The sequence below is a fragment of the Pinus tabuliformis genome, chromosome 1_2, assembly GCF_031772625.1.
Source record: "Pinus tabuliformis cultivar Carrire ecotype Pingquan chromosome 1_2, CPIR1, whole genome shotgun sequence".
NCBI lineage: Eukaryota > Viridiplantae > Streptophyta > Pinopsida > Pinales > Pinaceae > Pinus > Pinus tabuliformis.
Genome location: NC_142298.1, coordinates 407100639 through 407125287, shown reverse-complemented (window position 1 = coordinate 407125287; position 24649 = coordinate 407100639). Strand labels below are relative to the sequence as shown.

The window sequence follows — 24649 nt, the reverse complement described above, 5'->3', positions numbered from 1 at the left end:
GGAGTCAGAAGTACTCTTTTGAGTACCAATATCTCTAGCCCAATTTGAATATACAAATTTGTGTAGTAACAACTCACCATCTCTAGAATACTTCATGCTATAATGGATTGTGCCCTTCAGATACCCAAGAACATGCTTACCAATGTTCCTATAAGATTAGCGAGGCTCAACCATAAATCAGCTCAATTTATTTACTACATAGCAAATGTTAGTGTTAGTTTTTGTAGCATCGGATTTGTTCTAGCCTTGAAATTTTGTGGAGAGGTTAGAATGCATGAGAACTTCAAAACCCAGAAATCGTTTCTAGAAATTTCGCCTAGAAATGACTTAATTAGATTATTAGTCAGTTTTTAAATCTAAGTCTAAACTTAGGGAATATGACTAATTAATCAAAATTAATTAAGTTAATGTGTGAATATTCTAGAAACACACACGGATCGACTTCAAGTTAATCCTAGCCATCGATTAAGATCTAATCTCGGCCGTTGAAGTCTTGACCGAGGATTAAAAGAAGTCGATGGGGCTTGGAGAAAGCACTTGTGCAATTTGATTTCATGAACATATTGATTTCCTGAGTAGTAGCATTCATTTGCCGGAGAGAGAGCCAGAGAAATCGAAATAGTGAGAGAGGCGCAGGGACAGTGAAGCTGGAGGAAGGATTCTAGTTTCGGTGAGTGCATTTGCAGAGAGGCAGAAGAGGCATAGTGAGGCTGACGCAGAGCAACGCAATAGCCTCTAGAGGCAATTTCGAAATTGTTGGGGAGAAGCAGAGTTTCAGTGTCAGAAGCTGGGCAGAGGTTCTAGAGGCCAGGAGAGACATTTTCCCAGATAGTAGCAGACCAGACAGCTTGAGGTGAAGCTGTTCTGAGCTGAGTGCAAAAGTTTTGACATCTAGTTGTACTCCAATTATTTCATTGCTGCATAATAATAAAACCATCGGTTGCTGCACCAGTTTTCCCAAGTTGGGTTTTTCCGGGGACATTGGTCCAAAAATAACTGTGATTTTATGTGTGTGTGCTAGTATTTCTTCCGCAATTTATTTGTGTAGGTTGTAGTGTGAATGATTCAGTATTTGTTGTAGCAAACAATAAATAATTTGTTGAGAATTAATTTAACAATTAGGAGAATTATTTCCAATTGTTGCAATAAATTCAGGTTTCCGAATTTTCACAGTTAGGTGTAGCATTCACCAAGTACATCAAGGACCCAATCAATTGCGTGTACAAGGTGGGACCAACCAAATTGGTTTTGTCAACACCTTTTAGCTTAAATTTGGAAACATAGGCATAACCAATGGTTTATAGTCAAACATTTGAATACTGCTGTTAAAGGTTTACCTTTGCAGCACCTTTGCCCAATGAAGACTTCACCTTCACCCTACCATACCTCCAGACACAAAAGTAATGCGGAAGGCAAATGCCCTTCATATCAAACTTGCTGGCTAATTTATGCTTTCATCACACAATGAGCTTCTTAGAACTTCCTGTATCGATTCATCTACATATAGCACCAAGACAGACAAATCATTCTCATCATACAAAAAATAAAGATTGGAATTTTCACAAGTCTTGGAGAAGGCTAGATTCAAAAAGTACTCATCTGCCAAAGAGCATCAAACTTGTGGTGCCTACTTCAACCTGTAAAGGGTCTTCTTCTATTTGCATACATAGGTATCTTGCCCATGCACCTCAAACCCTCTTGGCTGATTCATGTATACTTCTTCTTAAATTACTCCTTTAAGAAAAGTAGTGTATACATCCATCTTGTAAAAAGGGCAACCAAAACTAGATGCTATTGACATAAAGGTATGGATAGAAGTATACCTAGCAAGAGGAGTACATGTTTCATCATAAGCTACTACCTCTTTGTAAGAGAATCTTTTGGCTACAAATTTGGCTTTGAACTTCTCGATGTTGCCATCCACAACATGCTTTATCTTGCACAACCCATAGTTTTAAAACTTGGACTCGGATTTGGAACCGACCGAGGGTCAAATTCGGCTCGGACTTCGATTCAATATCGACTCTGACTAGTTTATTCCAATGACTTGTGTTTGTAAAAAGTACATTAAATATTTAATTTTAATGAAAAGTCATATTTTTAAAGATTTTCATTCATGTTTCCAAACTCAAAGCATTAGAATAATAGAGAGAAGAAAACACTTGATCAAAGCATGCTCATGAATATATCTATTATATCAAAATGGCAGGGAGTGCACTGTCCAATACATGTAATATATAGAGATCAAAGCAAAAACACATAACCAATGCTGCTTTAAAAACCAACTCCTCAATGCTGTTCCAAAAACCAACTCCAACTGCTCACAAACTCCTCTCAAATATTCACATCAATGCAATGAGATAGTTGTGAGGAAATATGAGGGGGTTGGGTTACATTTATAGGTGTGGGAGAAGGGTAGAGGGGCTAGGAAATAGTTTAAAAAAAATTTGATTTCAAGTCTGCCCAGCCTGCCTTTTTTCCCACCGCTGAGACCAACCGATTTAAGTCGGGTTTGGTCTGTCCGGTCGGTCCATTACGGAATCAGTGGAATTGGTGACCAACTCCGCTGGTTCGGTAACAAACCGACCGTCGAACTGAATAATTGCCTAATCAGTCTGGGAAGGGGTATGGCTCGGTCAACCAGGCCAATTCCGAGTCAGACCAACCTAGTTTTAAAACTATGGTACAACCATTGAGAATCAATTACACAGTTCCTAATTGCCTTAAGAAAAATTTCCCACACATCATTCTTGATGATGGAGTTGTACTCCTTTGTCATGGCCTCTTGCCATTCTTGCTTTGCATTTACCTCCTTAAAGTTTGGAGGTAGTGCCACCTCAAGAAGGGAAGACCTTCTGCATTCCCTACAAAGTGCTTTTACTATCACTTCTCCTTATTCTTCTTTGGACATTGGCATGCATAATGTCTTTTCTTGTGACATCTGAAACATGTCTCGTAGCTTAGGTCCTTAAAATGAGAAGAACAACCCTCTTCTTTCTTAACCTTCTTGGCTTCTCCTTTTTTATCCTCTAGATAAGTGTAAGACTTTGAGTCTTCTCCACTCTAGCTAACACAGTCTCTAGTCTGGGATCCTGTTGGACAAGATCTCCTTAGATTCAATGACCAGAGTAGCTAATCCTCTTCTTCCTTGAGCCTAACATTGCTGCATGTTAGAAGATTCGTGTATCTTTTCCTTTCTTTTCCATATTCAACCCTCAAGCCAATTTCTTCCCATGATAACCACTTCTAGTGCCAAGTAGTGGACCTTACACTATTGTCTAAGATTAAAATAACCTTTATTTTTTAAATTGTGAATCATCTAAAAGGGTAGTTTGTGTGTATATTTTCTCCCTACCTAGGGGTTGTTGGAAAATGCAGTAAGGCATCTATTAATTCAATTTCTACTTAATCCTTAATATTTGCTTGTGAACTTTATTTATATTCTTGTGTTTCTTTATTAGATATTTTCACCAAACAAATATCAAGAGAAAAACAATAAAGACAATGGACACAAAAATTAGGCTCTAAGTCAAGGCAAAACCCCTCCAAGGGGAAAACCTAGAAAAATTTCTTCACTTCTTATAGAATCTTCTTCAAGTCATACAACCAAGACCCAAACCCTAGACCAAGTTCTCCTCCAAGCACCAAGTCAACCCCCTCCAAGAAGCCCTTCCAAGTGGATCAGATTAACAAAGCTCAACAAGAAGGATACTCCAAGAGATGATGACAACAATAACAACAACTACAAAGGCAATGGAAATCAAAGGAACAACACGTTCAACAACAAAGGAAAGAGGCTCCCGTTGCTCGATATGGAAATGGTCGTCCTCCCAAGAAGTCGAGAAGCTCTAGGTATGAAGAAGCTAATGTTGTAGAAAAGCAAAAAGAATTTTATCTTATTTTTGCTGTCACCACCGCCTCTCCTCCAATACATTGGATCATTGGTTGATTGATAATGGTGCCTCAAGGCACTTCATTGGGTACAAAGAGGCCCTCTCAAGCTTGTTTGAAAAGAAGACTAATATGGAGATTATACTTGGGGATAATGCCACTTATCCCGTAAAAGGAATTGGGATTGTTATTGTTCATTTAAATACAGGTCAAACCCTTCATTTACAAGAAGTGTTGTATGTACCTAATTTGAAAAAGAACTTGGTCTCTATTTCTGCGATGGAAGATAAAGGTTTCAAGATGACATTCATTGATGGGAAGGTTCGTGTTTGGCAAAGGAACCTGAAAGATGCATTCACTCTTGGAATTAGAGTTGAAGGTTTCTATCAGGTTGGAGGAAGTCCTTTGGGAGCAATGACTTGTGATACTTCTCTTCAATCTGAATTATGACATCGAAGATTTGCTCACCTTCATTACAAAGCGTTACTTAATGTAAAGAAGATGGTCACAAGTATGCCTAAATTCAACTTAGATCATGAAGGAGTTTGTTAGGGTTGTACAGCTGGAAAACATACAAGGGGACCATTCCCCTAAAGCAAAGTGAAACTACCGATATTCTTCAGTTGGTCCATTTTGATCTATCAGGTATGTTGCTCGTAACATCTTTGAGTGGATATTTGTACTATGCAATTTTTGTGGATGACTTCTCTAGCAAAACATGGATCTATTTCTTGAAGAAGAAGGACGAAGTGTTCAAATGGTTCCGCTCTTTCAAAGCCTTGGTCGAGAATCAAGTAGGGCAGAAGATCAAAATATTGAGGACCAATAATGGGACCGAATATGAGTCAAATGAATTCAATGACTATTGTAGAGAATCTGGCATTAAGAGGGAGACCACTACTATATATACTCTTGAGCAAAATGGAGTTGCCGAAAGGAAGAATCCAACTATCATAGAAGCCACCCATGCCATGCTTCATGACTAAGGTCTACCGAAGTTCTTATGGGGACAAGCTGCCAACACTGCTGTGTATGTTCAAAATAGATGTGTGCATCAGGCATTGGACTTCAAGACACCCGATGATGTTTTCACCGATAAGAAACCTGTTTTTGGTCATTTTAGAATTTTTTGTTGTTCCGTATATTTTCATGTTCCAAAGGAGAAAAGAATCAAACTAGATGCATATGGGAAGAAGGAACGTTTGTGGGCTATAGTGAAACTTCGTAGGCATATAGAATTTATGTGCCTGGTTAAAGAGAAGTGGAAATAAATGATGACATCACTTTCGATGAAGATTCTGCCCTTGGGAAAGTCTGAGATCTTTTTATCCCTAGGAAGGACAATGATGATGATACAGGAAAGCAGGATGAACCTCTGACTGATGACCCGATGCCTGATGGATCCTATTGATCCACCTCCTAGTGAGCTCTCTACTTCAACTTCAAGAAAAAGACCTTTGTGGCTAAAAGATACTCTTGAAGATGCTGAGAGACATATTGCACCAAGGGGGACATTTCGTGAAGGCAAGAAGTTGAATAGGTACCAAGGGTACTTAGCTGCCATGAGTACCATTGTACAATTTGAGCCATGTACATTCGAAGAAGCCATGAAACGCCAAGTCTGGAAGGATGTGATGAATGAGGAATATGAATCAATCATGAAGAATGATGTTTGGGTTGTCATTCCCAGACCCAAGGACAAGTTTGTGGTCACTTCAAAATGGCTTTACAAAATCGAACGTGGAGCTGATGGGAGTGCTGAAAAGTTCAAGGTTAGATTCGTTGCTCGAGGCTTCTCTCAAAAGGAAGGGGTAGACAATGGTGAGATACTTGCACCAGTTGCTCGATATACCACTACTTGTTCGATCATAGCCCTCGTTGCCTCTCAAGGCTTAAGCCTTCACCAAATGGATGTCAAAACTGTGTTCTTGCATGGCTCTCTTAAGGAGGAAGTCTATGTAGAACAACCCGACGGGTTGGAAGTTCAAGATTGTAAGACACGTGTATGTAGGTTGAAGAAAGCCCTCTATGGGTTGAAGCAAGCCCCCAGGGCTTGGTACGAGAGGATAAATAACTATATTATGAAGCTGGGATTTACAAGTAGTGAAGCTGACCCGCACCTATACTTCAAGTTTGAAAAGGACAGGCCTCTCATTCTGGTCTTGTATGTGGATGATCTCTTTATGTGGATCGATTTTTCCTTTTTCCTTAGACATACCCAATCTCGCATTCACTTTGGCTTCCCGGCAACAAACTTCGCACCTTTTCCCAACTACAAGAGAACTTCACACTTCTACGCAGTAACAAGAGAGTTCAAACTTGATGAGATAATAATGCTCCAAATGAATTTGATGTGCTAAATGGAAATCTAAGGTGTTGTAGCTAAACCCTAGTGAAGTTAAAATTGTCTAGTATGTGTGATATAACAATTGGAAATCTATTAGATGATTGTTGAGAATGAAAATATACGGTTTTGCAGTTAAATCATAGTAGTGACATTGTCTAGTGTGAAATGTAACAATCTAAGATCTACGTATGTCATGATTGTTGAGATTGTGAAATTCTAGGGTTTTGGAGTTAAACCTTAGTCAAAGTAGAAATCTCTGAGGAGTGTTGACTATATGATTTGAGATTTGTGAAGAAATTGTTGAAATTTGAATTTTTGGTTGAGTTTGATGATTACTCGGAAATCTAGGGTTCGCAAACTAACCCTAGTGGTGACTGGTCATGCTAGTGAATAATTGATGGTTGATTGAAAATAAAGGGGTTTGGAACTAACCCTAGTGGAAGCTGGTCAGATTAACGACTAAGCTGTAATTGACTTTGATTGTATAAAATCTAGGATTTATCCCTAGTGTGAAGTCTAACATATGTACCTTGAAAGGTTGTTAGATGCTTTGTAGATCTATATTTGTTTTGAATTGCTTCTAGGGTTTGCTATATGTTGTAGTAAGGTATGTCATACCTTTGGAAGACACATTGAAACCCTAGATGGAATGAATGTTGTTATGAAGGAGTCTAGGGTGTATAACAAAGTCCCTAGCAATATGTTGAAGAATATGTCTCTTGTTTAAAATTGAGTTTGGGTATTTAATATGTATAACTATGAAATTCTTCCGTGATTCTGATATGGCTAACTTCATGCTTCTATAGATTTGGTTGTACTTGCTATCTAATCTGTGCAGGTACACAATCTTCGACTTGGTGACAATGCTCGATGTGACAAGCAAGTTGTGCTGGTACACAATCTTCAATTTGGTGAAGATGCTTGGTGTGACAAGCAAGCTTTGCTGGTACACAATCTTCAACTTGGTGAAGATGCTTGATATGACAAGCATGATGAGGATGATAATAACTCTGATGAAATGGTTGGAAGCCACAAAAGATTCTCCAATGACGAAAAGAAGAAGTAGAACTCCCTAGGTTAAGAGAGAGTTCAAATAAAAGGAATCTCCCTAGGATAAGAGGATGGTTGAGAATGTTCCTTTTATAGGAATGATTAGATCCTCTCTGTTTAAGAGGGAGTGATAGATATGATTCTATGCTTTATGTGTCATGCACTAGACTAGGACTAACAACCGTAAGTTTTGGTGAGGACCATGAGTAGGAGAAAGAAATTGGAGAATGAATTTTGAGGTGCTGCTGATAGAAGGAAATAAGGATACGATTGAAGAATATGTTGCTGCATATGAAGTAGGAAGAATAAAGTATGATTGAGGAATCTTCTATCAAAGATTAGGTTGATAGTCCTACTATGGAAAGTTGAGAAGTAATATCTGTTGTCTGAAAGACCCTGGAGGTTTGTATTTGGTTATGTACATGTGAAAGTATATTATTGATTGGGGTAGTGTTTGTACATGTGAATCTCTTGAAGGATTTGATAGCATGCTGGTTACGAATCAGTTTGATTGGGAGAGATTGGTCATTCTCAATTTGCTGGATCAAGAGGTGTTGAGGCTTTGTGAGTGAAGCATTGCCTCGGAGGACATCTGGCTGATACATTGTGTTGATGTCTAGAAGTTGGAAAGGTGGTGTTGGTCATAGAGCTCTGTTTTGGATACACATGTGGATTTTTTGGGTTGATGGTTAGCAAGTAAGCTTGATGGTACCTAGAGGGGCTGAAAGCTTGAGTCCATCTTAGTCCCACCTGGATAGATTGCCTTGGTCAGGAATCTAGTCCTTGGCATTGCGGTGTCTAAACTGTTAAGTGACTGCTTGGATATATTGCCTTGGTCAGGAATGTAGTCCTTGGCATTGCGGTGTCTAAACTGTTAAGTGACTGTTTGGATATATTGCCCTGGTCAGAAATCTAGTCCTTGGCATCGTGGTGCATAAACTGTTGAGTGACTATTTGGATAGGTTTCCCTGGTCAGGAATCTAGTCCATGGCATTGCAATGCCTAAAGTTCTTCATAGTTCGTATAGTTTGAGATCTTCCATTGTATATGTACATTATGAATACCTCCCTAGTTAAGAGGGAGTGATGGAAAATGTAACTGTGTTCGGTCTTCAATAATGTACTTGAGTCATCTTGTAATGGACTTGTCAAAAGAATAAAGAAAAGAACTATTATTATTATTAAAGCTTGGGTTTCATGCTTGGGTCACCATGTTTTAGGTCTAAGTCCCCATTGAAGACTTCTAGGATTTATTCCGAGTCTATAGAATTATTGTACATTTAAAGAGACCCTTCTTGGGATTTTGAATCATGTAAAAAGGTTAAGTATTGAGTCAAATATGAATTATGTAACCTCCACACCATGTCGGCCTAAGAGAAGATCAAGTCGGCCTAAGGACCCATTCGACCCCACAAGAAGCCTATAAAAGGAAGCACATCGAATTCATTTGGAGCATCATTCTCTCATCAAGTTCGAACTCTCTTGTTGCTGGGTAGAAGTGCGAAGTTCTCTTGTAGCTGGGAAAAGGTGCGAAGTCTGTTGCTGGGAAGCCGAAGTGAATGTGAGTTTGGGGAAGTCTAAGGAGAAAGGAAAAATCAAAATTTTGGTGCCTCTCTCTCTTTGTTTCATGTTCTGTATTGGGAGAACAAAGTCTCCTAAGTTTCGTTGTTGCCGGAAGTTGCCAGTTACTGTGAGCTGCTGCCCTAGTCGAAGTTGCTGGAAAGAGGTCGAAATTTTGGGAGGCTAACTTGGTGTGGAGGGAAGGTCTTGTCTTGGTCTAGGGTGAAGAGTCTCAAAGAATACTATTGAAAGGAAGAATTATCTTGACTGGGTTTTCCCCTCGAGGGGGGTTTTGCCCTGGCATGTGCCTACATCTTGTGTCTATTGTTTTATGTGCTGTTGCTTTTGGTAATTGCTTGATGAACAAAAGAAAGAAGATATAAAGAATCATAATAATAAGAAACATCACAAGTAATTATCAAGAACAAGAAAATCTTTATTGCCTTTCTGATTTTCCAACAAAGCCTCATCACAATCATTGGATTGCTGCTAAGAATCTCTTGAGATATCTCTGGGGCACAATCCACTATGGACTGAGATACATTGTCGGGAATTTGAGGCTACATGGATATACAGATGCTGACTGGGCTGGCAGTGTGGTGGATCATAAGAGCACGTCTGGGTGTTGCTTCTCTTTGGGGTCTGCTTCAATATCTTGGATGAGCAGGAAGCAAAAATCGGTTGCTTTAAGCACCACCGAGGTCGAATACATTGCTACGAGTATGGCCTGTTGTGAAGCTATTTGGTTGAGAAAGCTCTTCAGTGAGCTATTTGAGCACGTGTTGGATACCACCATGATCTTCTGCGACAACCAGAGTGGGATTCGCCTTTCAGAGAATCTCGTGTTCCACGACTGCTCCAAGCACATTGATATCAGGTACCACTTTATCCGGGATATGGTACAACGGGGAGCAATAAGGCTCCATCACATCAAGATGGATGAGCAGGGCACAAACATTCTCATGAAGCCCTTGGGGAAGGTCAAATTCTTAAACTTCTGAGAGAGACTTGGAGTTGTGGAAATAACCTCCTATGAGGATCTCGTATGAGTTGGACATTGAGCTCTGGGAGCTCCTGGGGGCTTTGGGTACTTCTTGGAGCTATGAGCGACCATAGGGTGAGTGGTTCACTTTCCCCTAGTGGTGCGTTAGATACAGGGTGAGTGGTTCAGCTTCTCCTAGTGGTGCGTTAGATACAGGGTGAGTGGTTCACCTTCCCCTACGATTGCGGACACATGTATGTAGGGTGAGTGGTTCACCTTCCCCTACGATTGACATATGCATAGGATGAGTGGTTCACCTTCTCCTGCCGATGCCCCAACACACATCCTACCCATGGAGTCCGAGACTCATGGGAAGTACCTCTCATCTGGCCAATGAGTTGGGAAAAGTTGTTAGGGACCATAGCACTACCAATGGACGCATCGTGTACGGTTGTACTCCCTATGACTATGATGCATGGTGTTCAACAACTTGATCTGGGATCAAGGATTGACTTTTGTCAGTGGAGAGTCGTAAGGTCTTGTGACTCACTCTTGATCACTTCTTCATTATTACTTCATGGTTCAGCAGAGCAGTGATGACAACGATGGTACATGATGACAGGATATCATGATGATGACAAATGGATTGGCAGGTGGAATTGTCCCTAGTTGAGAGGGAGTGTTAAAATTGGCAACTAGGGCCAAATTCCACCTTGGGACAACTCATATGATGGAGATGATTATTGCATTGGATTCCTCTTTTCGAGAGGTCCAAATTTGATATAAAAATCATCTCATTCGGTCAAGCAGAAGTGGAATTTTGAATTTATTCTCTCTCATGCACAAATTGTTAAGGTTGGCCTCAGCTTAATGTAGGCTCAAGAAGCCCAATAGATGTGTCCTTTCACCCTCATCGAATTGTATAAATAGGAATGACCTCTCTCCTCATTTGGACATCACTCACTCATCATTTCTTCTCTCTCCAAATCTGATTGGTTCGTACAACTTGAAGATCAACTCTCTCTCTCACACGTGTGGATGGAAGGACGAATTTTTGGGTCAAATTGCAGGTCGAATTTCAGAGTTTTAGGGCAACATTGACCAAGGGTTTATTGACCAAGTTTGACATCGTTTTCAAGGGCAAAATTTCAATCTCTTGAGGCTGTATTTATTGGCACAAAAATTAAGGTGTTTGGGACTGTTTGACCAACATTGACTTCAGGTTGACTTCTGTTTTGACCACGGAAAATCACAATAATTTTTCTCTCTCCTTTGACCAAGTTTGACTGAGCTGTTTTGGGCTGCATTTGACCTCCTCTTCAGGCCGAGTTTGACTAAGGAGGACCAAGTTGCATTGGTGAAGTGTTGTTGTTGTTTTGACCAGCGTTGACTTTCTGGTTAGGGTTGAAATTGACTGCAGTTGATTGTAGAATTTGATAGGGCTGATTTCACTGTGTATTGGGCAAGTGAATTTGATTTTTGTACTCTCTCTCTCTGCTGAACTATTGAATAATAATAAGAAGATTTGATCAAAGGGTTTTCCCCACATTGGGGTTTTTCCTTGACATCCGCCAAATCTGGTGTCCTCTTGTCTTGGCTTGTTTTCTGTATATGTTTTTATGTTCTATTTGCATTTATTGTCAATGTGATTAGGTTAATGTGATTGCTATTGGATATAATTGGAATTGTCATTGGGCTGATAAAGGAACATTGAAGTAAATTGTGCTAAGCATAGAACATACCATTGTTATATAAAATTAACAGGTATTGTGTAAGGTGCTGTTCAGAATTATTTGTGGTGATGAACTTGAACCGTTAGATGAAGATGTGAAGTCCAAGTGACTAAAATTTATGATGAAGCAAGGGGAATCATTCATATGGTTATTTTTGAAAATTTGAAGTTTCTTATTCAAGATATGAATGATCCTCGATAGGTTGGTGATGCCCCAAAGATCTCTTTGACAAAACCAATACTATACTTGCTCATTGGCTTGAATATTTAGCTTATTTGTCTTGATGCAACAGATTTTTAGTGGCTTTAGGATAGGTTCCCAAGGTAAAGCAACTAAGAACCAACTCTAGGAATGTGATATTACAAAAGATGATGATTGAATGGTGTGTTTTCTTCTTTGAAGTCTTAGAGGGCCCAATTATATTATTGTTTGCCCCTATTGTGTTTTTGTCTCCACATTCCATTATACTCAAGTTGCATTGGGAAACAAATGTGTTGCGCCTACATTTGATGTTTTTGGTGAGCAATTTATTAGAGAACACGATAAATTATGCCATATTGGTGAAGTAGGTTCTAATGGCTCCAAAAGAATTTGTGGTTAAACAAAAGAAGGGTCCTTCAAACAAGCCACATTCCAAAGGGTTATAAGGGTTCACTTTCGGGTCCTAAGTGGGAAGCAAAAACTTCTCCTTTGAATTCATCTTCATCTTTCGAAGCTATAGAAACAAAGAGAGGAAGTCGGGTAACGAATGCTCTTATCACCATAAGATTGGTCTTCTCGAGGCACAATGTTCATAAGAAAATGAAAGCCCTTGAGGCTACAAGGAAAATAAAATCAAAATTGATTGTTCTTCCTCGAGTTCCTCCAGTGGTTAACCTGTGGCCTTTTCTTTGACAAGTTCCTCCTTGATTGCACATAATATTCCACATTGCGATTGGAGATGTGATTTTAGGGAATCAAATTTTGTAGGTGATAATTCTCCTTTATTTATTGGGATCTAGCAATCTTCGTATGCATGCTGGTAAACTTTATGATGTAATTTATGTACCTCAAATTTCTTTGAATTTACCAACCAATTCATTTAGGAGATGGTAAGAAAGTTGAGTTTTGGCAAAATAGAGTGCATATTAAAGATGTTAAGGATATGTTCATTGTTGTTGCTTTTGGTGTTATTGATGATTCTCTCTTGATTTGTAAATTGTTGCAGATATTCAACTAGAATAGTGCATCGCAACAAATCTTACAATATTTTGCAATCTCTTATTATGCAATGTTTTACATTAGATTTCATATTTACTATTTCTATCTTAGCTCGTAGAATATTGAAATAAATTGAACCCGAAATGAAAGAAGCTAAGCAAATAACACATTGTACACACAATGGACAGAAGTTGTATGTTGGGAAAACTCATTACATGAGAAGCCCAACTAAAAGGTGAGACTTATGCCTTGATCTTTTCTTCTTAGTTATGAAATGCAAATAAAATGAAAGTGCACTCACTATGGAGTTGAAATGGACAGTATGCTTTATATATTTGCTATAAGATGATGTACTACCTCTGTTGTGCTTCAATATCCTATTTCCATATGCTTTGCTCAACTTTGGAACAATAAACAATAAAATATGGAAGCCCTTGCTTTCATAGTGGCCCGATATTTAACATGGTTTGATGGTTGTCTAGGGTTAGGGTTTTGGACACTCTAGAATATTCTTGAAAGTCCGCACATTACTAGATCCATGTGTGGGTAACAGAAGTTGATATTTCATCCGCTTGGTATCACAGTGGTCAATCGGATAGGTCAACTTCTAGGAGGCATAATTTCCTCATGCAAACTCTAGTTGGGGTGATCTTTGCATTGTTGGAAAGCTCTCGATGCGTATAATGGCTTATAGGTTCTGAGCTTTATTTGCAAAGTTTTGACCCTAGAAAACATTTATTGATACCTCAAACAGGTTCAAGAAGTTTCTAAACCACAAAACACAAAAGCGGAACTTGCGCCTAAAATGGACCTACAAGCCAATAGTTACAATTTTTCTTCTCTAGAGTACCGAAATAGACAACAAGTTATATACTGATCCATTTTCGATTCATAGCTTCCCATTTAGGGAGGCTTTTGGTCCCCAAAATCTTTTACTAAACGAGGTGAGGAAATCCTCCTCTACCTTCTTCGTGAGTACCATTTGGCCTTGCGTGAAAGTTGTCCTTTCAATCCAACCATGTAGAGTTCATTTGCCCTTGTTTGGTTGTTTTGGACCTCTTTTGCAATTTTTGGAAATGCCACAACTACTTTACATCTAATAGTGTTGTTCTGGTAGCAATTCAGTCACTTTGTCAAACGATATTTGCTAATAAGCTAGCACCAAAAGTACCCTTTCACACTTGTCATCCAAAACTGGGAAAAAGACCAAATAATAAGCAAGTACAAGTGGCATGCATGGACGCTCCAATATAAAGTGCATCATCAAAGAACATTAATAAATGTGCCAATGCTATCTAATGAAGGTTCGACCCACAATGAAGATGAATAAGAAGCCAATTCCTCATCAACTGAAAGGAATGGGAGTACATATGGTGTCATCCTTTTGATGAAGAAAAACAAATTGGGAGCAACAAAGGCTAAGGATCTTGTGTATGTTCATTCCAACCTCCAGTTTTTATCAAATTCTAAACTTGACATGTAATACCATGACTCACCTCATCCTGCTTGAGGATGTTATGCCACTAGTCCAGCCTTCACTACAACTTCCAACATTTTTGGTTCCCCTGTTTTGTATTCATGATTTAGAGTTGCAATATGCAGTTGATGAGGATGTAGGTTGTAGACACATTTTAGGATATGTAGTTCGACCTACCCTACATTATCACATTAGCAAAGCGTTCAATGATGAAGCACTCATCTTTGTATTTACTATTATTCCTTTAGTATGAGGCATGATGTATGTTGATTTTAGTCTTCAGATTTAGAAATTATCTAATGATTTCAGCTCTAATGTTGTGATTGACTAAAATCAAGATACATCATGCCTCGTACTAACATCCATGCTGCTATTCTGGCTAGAAATTTCCTAGATATTATAACCGATGCTTCCACTTTGCTGTGTTATCTCATTCTGTATAATAATATTTCAAGATTTTCAAATCACATGCTGAGCAACTGCATGCAAGTTCTGTACTTGATAATTGTTTTATGAGTTTTTTGCTTATGGTTTTCACATTTGGCCATTCATTACTATACTCTGCAACATATACCTTGAGACATTATTCTCTTCCTGTATAATATTCTACATATTTTCATGCTTGTCAGTTTTGTTTTTATGGATGTAATTTTTTAAGTTTATATTGAGATCATTTAGTGTGTAAGTTTAGTGGCCTTTTGCTTTGCATATGCTATTTCTAAAAGAAAATATTTGATTGGTATGTTTATAAAATTACAGGTTCTGACTGTGAATCAAGTATTTGAGATTCTTATAACATTTTTGGAGTTCAAGGACTGGAGGAAATCTCTATTTCAGGTTATACCACAGAGAAAAAGACCTGAAGTTGATTCAAATGATCCTCATCTGACTATTGAGAGGAAGAAGATGTCTAGTAGTAATGAGAATGGAGAAGTTTCTCCTTGTGATTCTAATGTGGGGTTCAATTGCAACGAGAAGAGGGATGAAGTGACGGTTGAAACATGAAGATGCTTAGCTGGAAAATTCATTTTCTAAATCTCCAGATGTAGTTGGAGTGCTTCAGAGATGATTCCATTGTACTTGTTTCTACCTATGGTTCTATCCAGGGAGGGAATTCATATGTTTGACAGTTGATTTTCTTGATCCCTATGCAAATCTTTCTGTGGAGTTCTTTTTTCTTACTATTTTGCCAATCAACTTTATCTGAATGCCTCCGGAAGGCAGAACATTTTTGACAGTGAGCAGGTTTATTAGTTGATGCACTTCCTATTGTTTGTCAGTTCTTTTGACATTGTTTGATGTATTTTTATTGATGGCATTTCACTATTGCTCAACTGCATTGCTCAGAAGTCACAAGTTTTTAATTAGCATGGTTGTTTTGTATAATTTCTTGGGGCATGTTTTACCTTGTGTGATCAAAATTTATTTCAGTCAATATTCAATCATCATTCAATGCTCAACACATGTCAGGTGTTGCTTCTTGTTGTCTTGTTTTAATGCAGTATATGCTTTACAAGATTTGGAATCATTATATGGTTGCATTGCAGGATCAACTTGCTGGACAATCTTGATTGTCAGATATTTGTTCTAAGGATGGTTATATTTTTTCTTATTACTGGTATCCCAATACTTTTTCTTATTACTGTTATATCACTTAAAATCATATGGCGTGATCCTACCTTGACAAATTTCACTTCACTGAATTGATCATCCTAGGAAATTTTTATCTGTGAGGGCTGTTATAGACTAACTCATTTCATCAATTAGATTAGGTTTGAAATATTTTGGAATTAAATAATTATGATGCTTGGCTATAAATCCTTGAAATAGATTGCAGGTACTTCAAGAAGGAAAATTGAAGCACAGAATTTGTATAGATTTAGTTTGACTAAACCAGAATTCTATATGAAAAAGTTGCTTACTTAGCTAAAGTTGGTTTTCATTGTATCGAATCATGTGATAAATTGCCATCTTGTAATATTCCTTCATGGGATGTTACATTAAACATATTGTCGAGATGAGTTGTAACTAAATGAATAGCGAATATCTGAAGACTGCTAACATATAGACTACCTCTTAAATAAGAGCTGATATTAAGCGTGGTGTAAAGAGTCATCGAATTTGATTTGTCATGCCTTCACTGTATTTGACAAGAAAGGATAACATTTTACCATTGAAGACTTCAGAAAGTTCAAGGCAGCATAGGAAGTTCTTAAATGGCGTTTCTCTTATTTTCATGAAGTATTTTTTGGTGAAAGAAAAGAACTGGGAATGACCAGGGTTTGGGAATTTTTATCTAATTATATAGTACAATTCTTCAAATGGTGGACCTGATCTTACATGTCCATTTCCCGTAATGAAGTACATGCCGAAGGTAATGGAAATCGAGTACCTCTCCTATGACCTTGATTTTTGGTTTTTGGTGTGGACTCGTTCGCAAGTATAAATTCCTGGGTATTATTTGAGCTTATCGAAAAATACAGTGAGTTTACAAAGTTTCCTGATCTCAACCATTTATAATATATATAATATTCATATATGTCAAGTTGGTGATGATTGCAAAGTTGTTCACCATCATAACCTTTGATAATATGCGATGTCTTTTTTAAATTCTTTCCGGCCGCTTTTGTTACCTTGACCATATCTAGTGTTTAGTATCAATACGAGTTCCCATCCTACACATTCCTATACATTTCCGTTGATTAAAGAAATATGGGTACACCTTAGATGGAACGAGGAAGATAAATAATTTTTTTAGTTGAAAGCCAATTTGAACATTTTTAAAATTAAATTTGAAATCCGTCAAAGGATTACGAAAACTTTGTGGGTATGCTCATGGTATCAACTACACGGGTGTTGCATGCTACTCTGTGACATTAGTGTGATTTTTGATTACAAAATATTTTGTCGAATCCATGCAAATGTACCATAAAGCTTCCCTTTAAGATTGGTGAGGACGTCCAAGAATATTTTACTCTATATAAAATAATAAAAAGATTGGTATGGACATATTAAGATGGATGAGTATACTGATAAAGTTCTAGCGAATAATAGTTCACTACAAAATCGGTTAGAGAATGAGAATGTTATAATCACAACATTGAACACGTAAAGCATCAATTCGCAGGGGCGGACAAGATCAAGACATAAAATTTTTAGTTGAGAAAACCTCAAATGTAAAAACTTAACAAAAGAAAAACTTCAATGTTTTCAATATAACACAATGACAGGTTCACAAGAAAGACAATGAAAAGGATCGAGTGTTGTTATTATTGAGAATGATCATTAATTAGATCACTCACGTGCAAGATAGAATTACTCATGTACTAGACAAAATTGTGAATGTTGATTTAAGAGCAAGTTGCTCATGATCATTCTCTTAATGCCTAATATTATAACACATTTAAAAACTATATTGGAGAGGATGTACAAAATCACATAAGCCGGTGGAGGGAGGCATTAGAGACTTTACCTCCTCAATAATAACTTCCATCACTCCTAACATAAGCCAAATATAGAGAAATTTGGTCTTTGACCAAGGGCTTCATGAAGATATCTGGAACTTGATATTCTATATGATGGTATGTCAAATCAATGATATGACACTTGAATCCTTTGTTAGATAAAATGCATGTGGGTCCTAAGGTTCTTGGTTCTTAACATTTTGAATAGCACTTAGATTGGTGCGACATAAAGTAGTGGGATGTCCTTGCAAATGCAAAAGTCAAGGAGTATATGTTGAAGTCAAAATTCTTATCATGCATGCATTGCATCTTTCTTTGTATCCAAAGAAGAAAGAGAAATGGTATCATGTAACGTGGAAGACCAAGTAATAGGACAAGAATCAAAATTATAGCTATAGCTTGTAGTACATTTTTGAAACCCATGCATAAGGATATGTGAAACCCATCATAGAAGTAGAACCCCCAAAAGAACATCAATAGAAAGAGGTACACTTGGATATGTTGAAGTACTTTCTTTGTTGTTTTCTAGCGGCTCTTGTGTGAAACTTGCATAAACGAAGAAAGTAGACCAACAACAAAATAAAGGTCTCTTTAAGTATGATTGAAGTATACAACACTAGAAATCATGGCCAATACCAAGTGCGGTCCACCTTTGATATGAAACTCTTATTACAATGTTTCAACTCTAGATTGAAAAAGGGGTTGTAGCTGGCTTCCAATCTTCCATGTGCATGGTTAGGCTAAGAAAGAGAAACATGCTTCATTTGCTGAAGTTAAAGATAACAAAAACAATGCAAAGATCCTAACTCTGTTTTGAAATTGACCCTCAAGACATGACCTCACATGGTTGATCTAGTGGGTATCATTTCCATTGAGGATGCGCTTATCATCATATAACACAAGAATGACATAAGACTAAAGAGCTCACCATTCATGGATTGGTGAAATCATTAGGGCTAGAGTGACACCTAGAAAGGCCTCAATCAAGAAGAAATTGATTTATCTTTTCATAACAAGCTTGTGGTGCTTGTTTGTGTCTTTAAAAGGAGTCGTGAAGGCAAAAACAAAATTAGAGTCACCTTGAACAAATGTGTGAGGTTTCTCCATAGATTACTTCTTGCAAATTTCCACGCAAAAGACACTCTCGACATCCATCTAAAGTGCATCCAATGCTTTGAAGTAGCAAGTGAAAAACAAGGTGAATATATTCCATCTTAGCTAATTCATAAATGTTTTTTGTAGTTGACGTCTTCAACTTGAGAGGAACTTTTGGTATCTAAAATGAGTAGTATGTTTATTCACACTTCCATTCACAACGAATTTGACTTTGTGAACCCACTTGCATCTCACAATTTTTATACCTTGGGGGAGAGGGACTAAATCCCAAATATTGTTTTCCAACAATAATAATATTATTCTTTATTGCTTCTTTCCATTTTGGTTGACCAAAAGTATCTTTATAAGCTTGAGGGGTTGGGGTCTTTGCATCTCAAGACATTAGCACTGAAGCAACTTTTTGGATTGACAAGACAAGATAATTTAATTGATGCCCAACAAAAGATCACAAAAGTAGGTCAAATGGGACCAAAGGGTGAATACAATGTGGGAGTGCAAAAGCAACTCCTGAATAATGAGATGAAGAGAGGGATAGGAAAATTGAAAGTACAATCTAGGAAAATATTTGACAATGCTAAGCACCAAGTCTAGCTAAGGCCAAAAATAAAGTGTATAATATTATCTCATATTTATGGTGATACAAAGTGACAGTGTCCAAGGTAGGAGTTGAACAAATTGATACGAGTCAAGAAGGAGAGAAAAATATTTGGAGATAAAGCCAATGAGGTCAACTTCTCCTAGATATGATGATAGGTGGCAAGGGGGGTGAGGGGTGTTGCACTGGCTCCCTATCAAAGTCTTTGAGTACCAACGGGGGATCCAACTATATGACCATGGGGGGATGTAGAAGTAAGGAAGCTTAGTTCATCTACCATATGAGGTTGAATGAAAGAAACTCTAAATAGATCTTTAATTGCTTTGCTAGGGTCAGAAGGCAATCAAATTAGAGGTAGGTGCCTTAGTCTGGATCCGTTTGGAGTTGAACCCTTTGTCACTATGAGGATGTGTGATTGGATGTATGGTTTTGCACCTTCAAATTGGTCTCAAACATATTAGTTGATCTCCTAAGAGGGGAGGCTGAGAGGAGACTCGAGGTATCACCACTATGATTTGAAGTACTCTAGAACTTAACTTGTTGCTTTGTTGCTATGATTTAATAGAAGGACATGAAAGTTTGAGTTGATCCTCTTGGTTTGCCCAAGGTGGTGGGGAAGGGTGCGGTAAGAGGTTGGACAATATTCAAGAACTGGGATTTGTGACTGAAAATATCCTTAATGAAAAGAGCTAGACACCTCTGATCCTGATATCGAAAGAAAGTGGAGAGGGAGTCGCCTGAGTCCCTATAGAGGCAATAGTAATGTCCTTTAATCTTATAACATACAAGGCATAAAAAAATGAGGTGTATCTATCTCTTGCTCTTGTAGGTGGCACATCTACAAGACCTTATTAGAACGTGGGATGTGGTGATTAGTGTCCACTTGGAGTCGATGAGATTGACTTGGAGTTGTCCTCGAGGGAATTTGAGTGAATGCATCCAATGCCTATACATGTATGGGAGGTTGACAATGATACCATATTGTAACTCCAAAAAGTACAAGTAGAAAGATATCTTCAAGCATAGGCTTGATGAGGGTGAGGTCTAGGTGACCTGAGTATATAATCTATATATGTCTTGTTTGATGTCTCGGTTCACTATCTATCTAGGTAGAAAGAGATGGACCATCACATCTATGGAGTAATTGAAGGGGAGAAGGTGCTTTGGGTGATGGTCATCAATTGGAGAAGCCATGAAACCTTTGAAAACCAACCTTGTTCATGACCTATGGAGTGATCTGAGGCAGGGGCCTTTGGGGAGAAAAGTGCAAGATAGGGGTACCTCTCTTTCCCAGTAGGAGAGTCTTTAGAAGATCCGATTGTATGAAGGAAAGAGACAAAGAGAAAGATTACCCTCGAGATGAAATGGTTGTACATTCAACTTTACTTGAAAAATGGACAGTGAAAATGTATGTTTGCATTTGATGATATGAATGGGAAGTGGCATCCACCCATGGTATTGTTACTCAAGAAGGCTATAAATAATGGGCTTCACTTTGTAAAAGGATAGATTTGTCCACCATAGTTACGAATGCAATGCATAGATACGAATGGAAAAAGAGTTCAAGGTGATAGATATGCATACCAATTGTGACTATTGGGAAAGGAAAACTGCAAATACTTCATGATGGTGCATGCATAGTGGTGTGGATGCACATTTGCAGGTGAAAATGTAGGGCCAAGTGGGAGATCAAGGGTGGACTTGTTGGTGTTGATGCTAGGTTGTTGTTGAAACTTTGGAGTGGCTAGAAATAAATTTATGTGATGCCTCTCTAGGTTGTGATTTTTAGTTTATGTTTGTGATTAATGATAAATGCCTTATCTAAGGTTTGGATGTAGTTGTAATGTCTTACTTTGTGAAAATTGGATAGGAAATGTTGTACCAACTTGTGATGAGTTGATGGCATGTACCAAATATCTTCATTACATTGTAATATGATGTGTAATTTTGATGTCCAAATATTGTGCATTGCATATATGAAAACGATTATTTTATGTTTCTCATGTGAATGAGTAGCTTCTAGAGTTGTTTGGTATGTTGATTTATCATGAACTTCTAATATATTTGTTAAGTTATTTAACAAGTTAAGAAGGAATTAAAGGCACAAATTTAGTGTTATATTAAGTATATATATTTTAAAGGTTATGTTAAGGGGAAATCAATAACTAGAACATACAATCATTGCTGCCGCTAAGGGTCACATAACACTACTACCAAGAAACCCCCCTTTGGTTGATATGATAGCCCACAAACCATACTAAGAAAGGTTAGCCAAGATTTGAATTGCAGTGGGATACATTATCACTGTGAGTCCCAACCTCTTGGGCTACCCTAATGAGCATTGTAATAAATCTACTATTATAAAGCATTTTCTGAATTTGATTTTTGAAGTGGATTAATCCCTTAGCATTGTGAATTTTCTCCCCTTGGAGTACATTGTTTTGACGTTTGTTTTCTTCTGCTACCTAGTGACCTTGGTTGGTTAGAAGTGAAATATACACTGATATAATTGATATATTAGATTTAATGATAATGCTGAAAGTTCAAGGAAACAAATCTAAGAAACCTCAAGTGAATGAGGTGAAAAATTGGAATTCACATTAAGAACATATTTTGAAAATTTCCATATGGTTTAAGAGTTAATTGGATCAAGATTTCATTTTTCTTGATTTGAAGGTTGGATATTTTAGTTATTGAAACCCCTAAGATGATGTTGGGTGTTGAAACCCTATTGTGTTTTTGCGCACTTTCTCCTATGAAGGGTTTGATGGGTTGAAACCCATGTTTCTCTTGTGATGAGAGTATATTTTCATCTACGATAGGTGGAGCATGTACTGCATTTTTGGCTAGTATGTGATTTATTTTCCCTAGGGGATAGTGCTAGTTGTACATCTCGTGCATTGTACTTATTGAGATTGATCATAGATGTGATAACTAGTATGATGCTTATAAGTTGTTGATGAATATTAATAGGTCATCTTATTCATTTGTATGATGTAGAGATTACACTTTATCCTCAACCTTGGAGAGTTTATCTTTGATGTTGTATTCTTCACATGTGGGTTATACTTCATAATCTTGTTTTAGAGTTCTTGGGTTTTTGAGGAAAATCCTAGGAAGATAAAAGTCCACTAGGGTTTTGGATTTATTCTAGTAGAGCAAAGGATATTTTGGAATTAAATAATTTTGTGGGGGACAACTTGGAGATACATGCAAGACCTATGGTGGGGGAGTCAATGATCGATTGCAAGCTCGTTAATGGGACTAGTGATTAGTACTAGCGAGAAGGTTGTTGGATTCTCTTAGGAAGGAGAAGTTGATCTTGATGTTTCTCTTGCCTGAAAACTCAATTAGAAAGAGGGAGATGACCATTTTTGGGTCATTGCTTCATTTCCCAAAGGCTTTGAGGTGTAGGAGAGGGATTTTAGTGTTCATAGTTTGAGAATAACCCTCTATAGGTTGTTATTTTTACCACAAGCTTAGTAGCTAACAATCTATGAGTTGAGTTGTATGCAGGTTATTATATTCGTCTTTGGTATGTATGATAGGTCTTGCTTGGAGATGTGATAATTTTTGTAATATGTACTAAGAAACTTTGGATGTGGTGCCAAAAAGTTTTGGTGCATGATGTTAACTTTGGAGATATTAGAGTTTTGATAATTATTATTGATGTCCTACTTGATTTAAAGTGATTTGAGTTTGGTAGAAAACATAATAGATGGTATGTTCCTTCAATTTTATAGAAGGTCACTATTCTTTAGGAACCCCTGGTAGAGGGGGTTTTTGAGTTGAAGAAGGAATATGTTGGTTTGATGGAGTTAACCAAGTTGATTTGGTTTTGATCTCCTTGCATAGTTCCCATTCGAATGTTGAGATGTAGGTCAAATTGTGGATTATCTCTCCAATCTAGAGGGGAACAATTTTGAATTAATAAAATGAAGAGTGTGTGTTTTATTCTATGGAAAGTTTTGTATAGAGAACCGAGGGATGCTTCTCCACAATCGTGGATGTTATTCGTGTTGGGCTTAAGGCACTTGATTTAAAGTTCTTCTACTAAAGTCCAATCGCAGAGTCGAGTAGACATGTAAACCAGAGTGGAAGCTCAATTAACATAAACCTTTAAATGAATATTAAAGAACTCAAAGAACATAAAAATAATAATGGCATACCGTAAATATTCAACCGCACACAAAGATTTTATCTTGGAAACCCTTAATAGGGAAAACTAGCTAACCTTTGAGTTTCACTGCTCTTATATTCTCGACCAAATATCAAAGCTAGTTTACAATGAATATTGACCTTAGTACAAATTCACTCATACATAGTCTAATCTCTATTGATCATGATTATTCACCATCTCTCATCAGCCTTACTCCATGTTATATCTATAGGCAGAAAAAACCCTAATTCATAGTTTCTTGAGTTAGAGATATCAAGAATCTTAGGATCCTAACCATGTTTCGACTAGTTCTAACTATAGTATGTTTCTCTTCAACCACCGTTTCCCACCAGTCTCTATTGGTTAGTGCATGTGCATGACTGCAATCCCTTCAAATTCTCCAATTAAGTATTGAATTCCATTGGTTGCTCAACTACACATTCACTTCGATTGATGTAACTTCTCTCGATTTCACTGTTGACCTATCGACTTGACTGTCGAGTTGTCGTCTCATCAACTTGACTACAACCATCTTGTCGACTTTCTATCCTAGTCAACTGTCTTTATATAGACTTGTTGAGGTTCATTTCTAGTCATATTACACAACCAACCAATTGACCACACAAACTCCCATCAACTAAAATTACCTGCACATAGTACAACACCTCAACAATACCTAGTAAACTTGTTGACATAAACTAGTGTGCTTAACCTTGGGGGATTCAAACCTAGCACCTATTGAAATATACTAGCCAAATTTCTAACAATAATGTTGAAAACCAACTAAGTTAATCCTTTGAATTGAAATAAACTATGACTTCCTCGTGCATATGTCAAGTTTTCGTTGGCCTTGTGGGTGACTTTGCGATGGATTTCAAATGTTTGAAGTGGCTGATAGAATGTAGCATAAGTTTCCACCATTGATGTTGCTGCCTTTACGAGTCTAATTTCGTGGAATATATTTTTCTACAATATTGTTGTGGCATTTAGATTCAAATCAACATTGAGTATAATTGTTATAAGAATTGCTTCCTTTTGTTTTATTCCTTGTTTAGAATTAGATTGAGTCAAATTTG

The 24649-nt window shown here is 37.5% G+C and overlaps 1 protein-coding gene across 1 annotated transcript in view; it reads left to right on the top strand.

Annotated features, from left to right (window-relative positions):
- Positions 1-15606, top strand: part of LOC149206063 (uncharacterized) — a 75949-nt gene extending 60343 nt beyond the window's left edge. The window contains exon 3 of the mRNA XM_089395274.1: positions 14999-15606. Coding sequence (XP_089251400.1) covers positions 14999-15244 — 246 coding nt within the window. The 3' untranslated portion in view covers positions 15245-15606. The remainder of the gene's footprint in view (positions 1-14998) is intronic.
- Positions 15607-24649: the final 9043 nt, after the last annotated feature.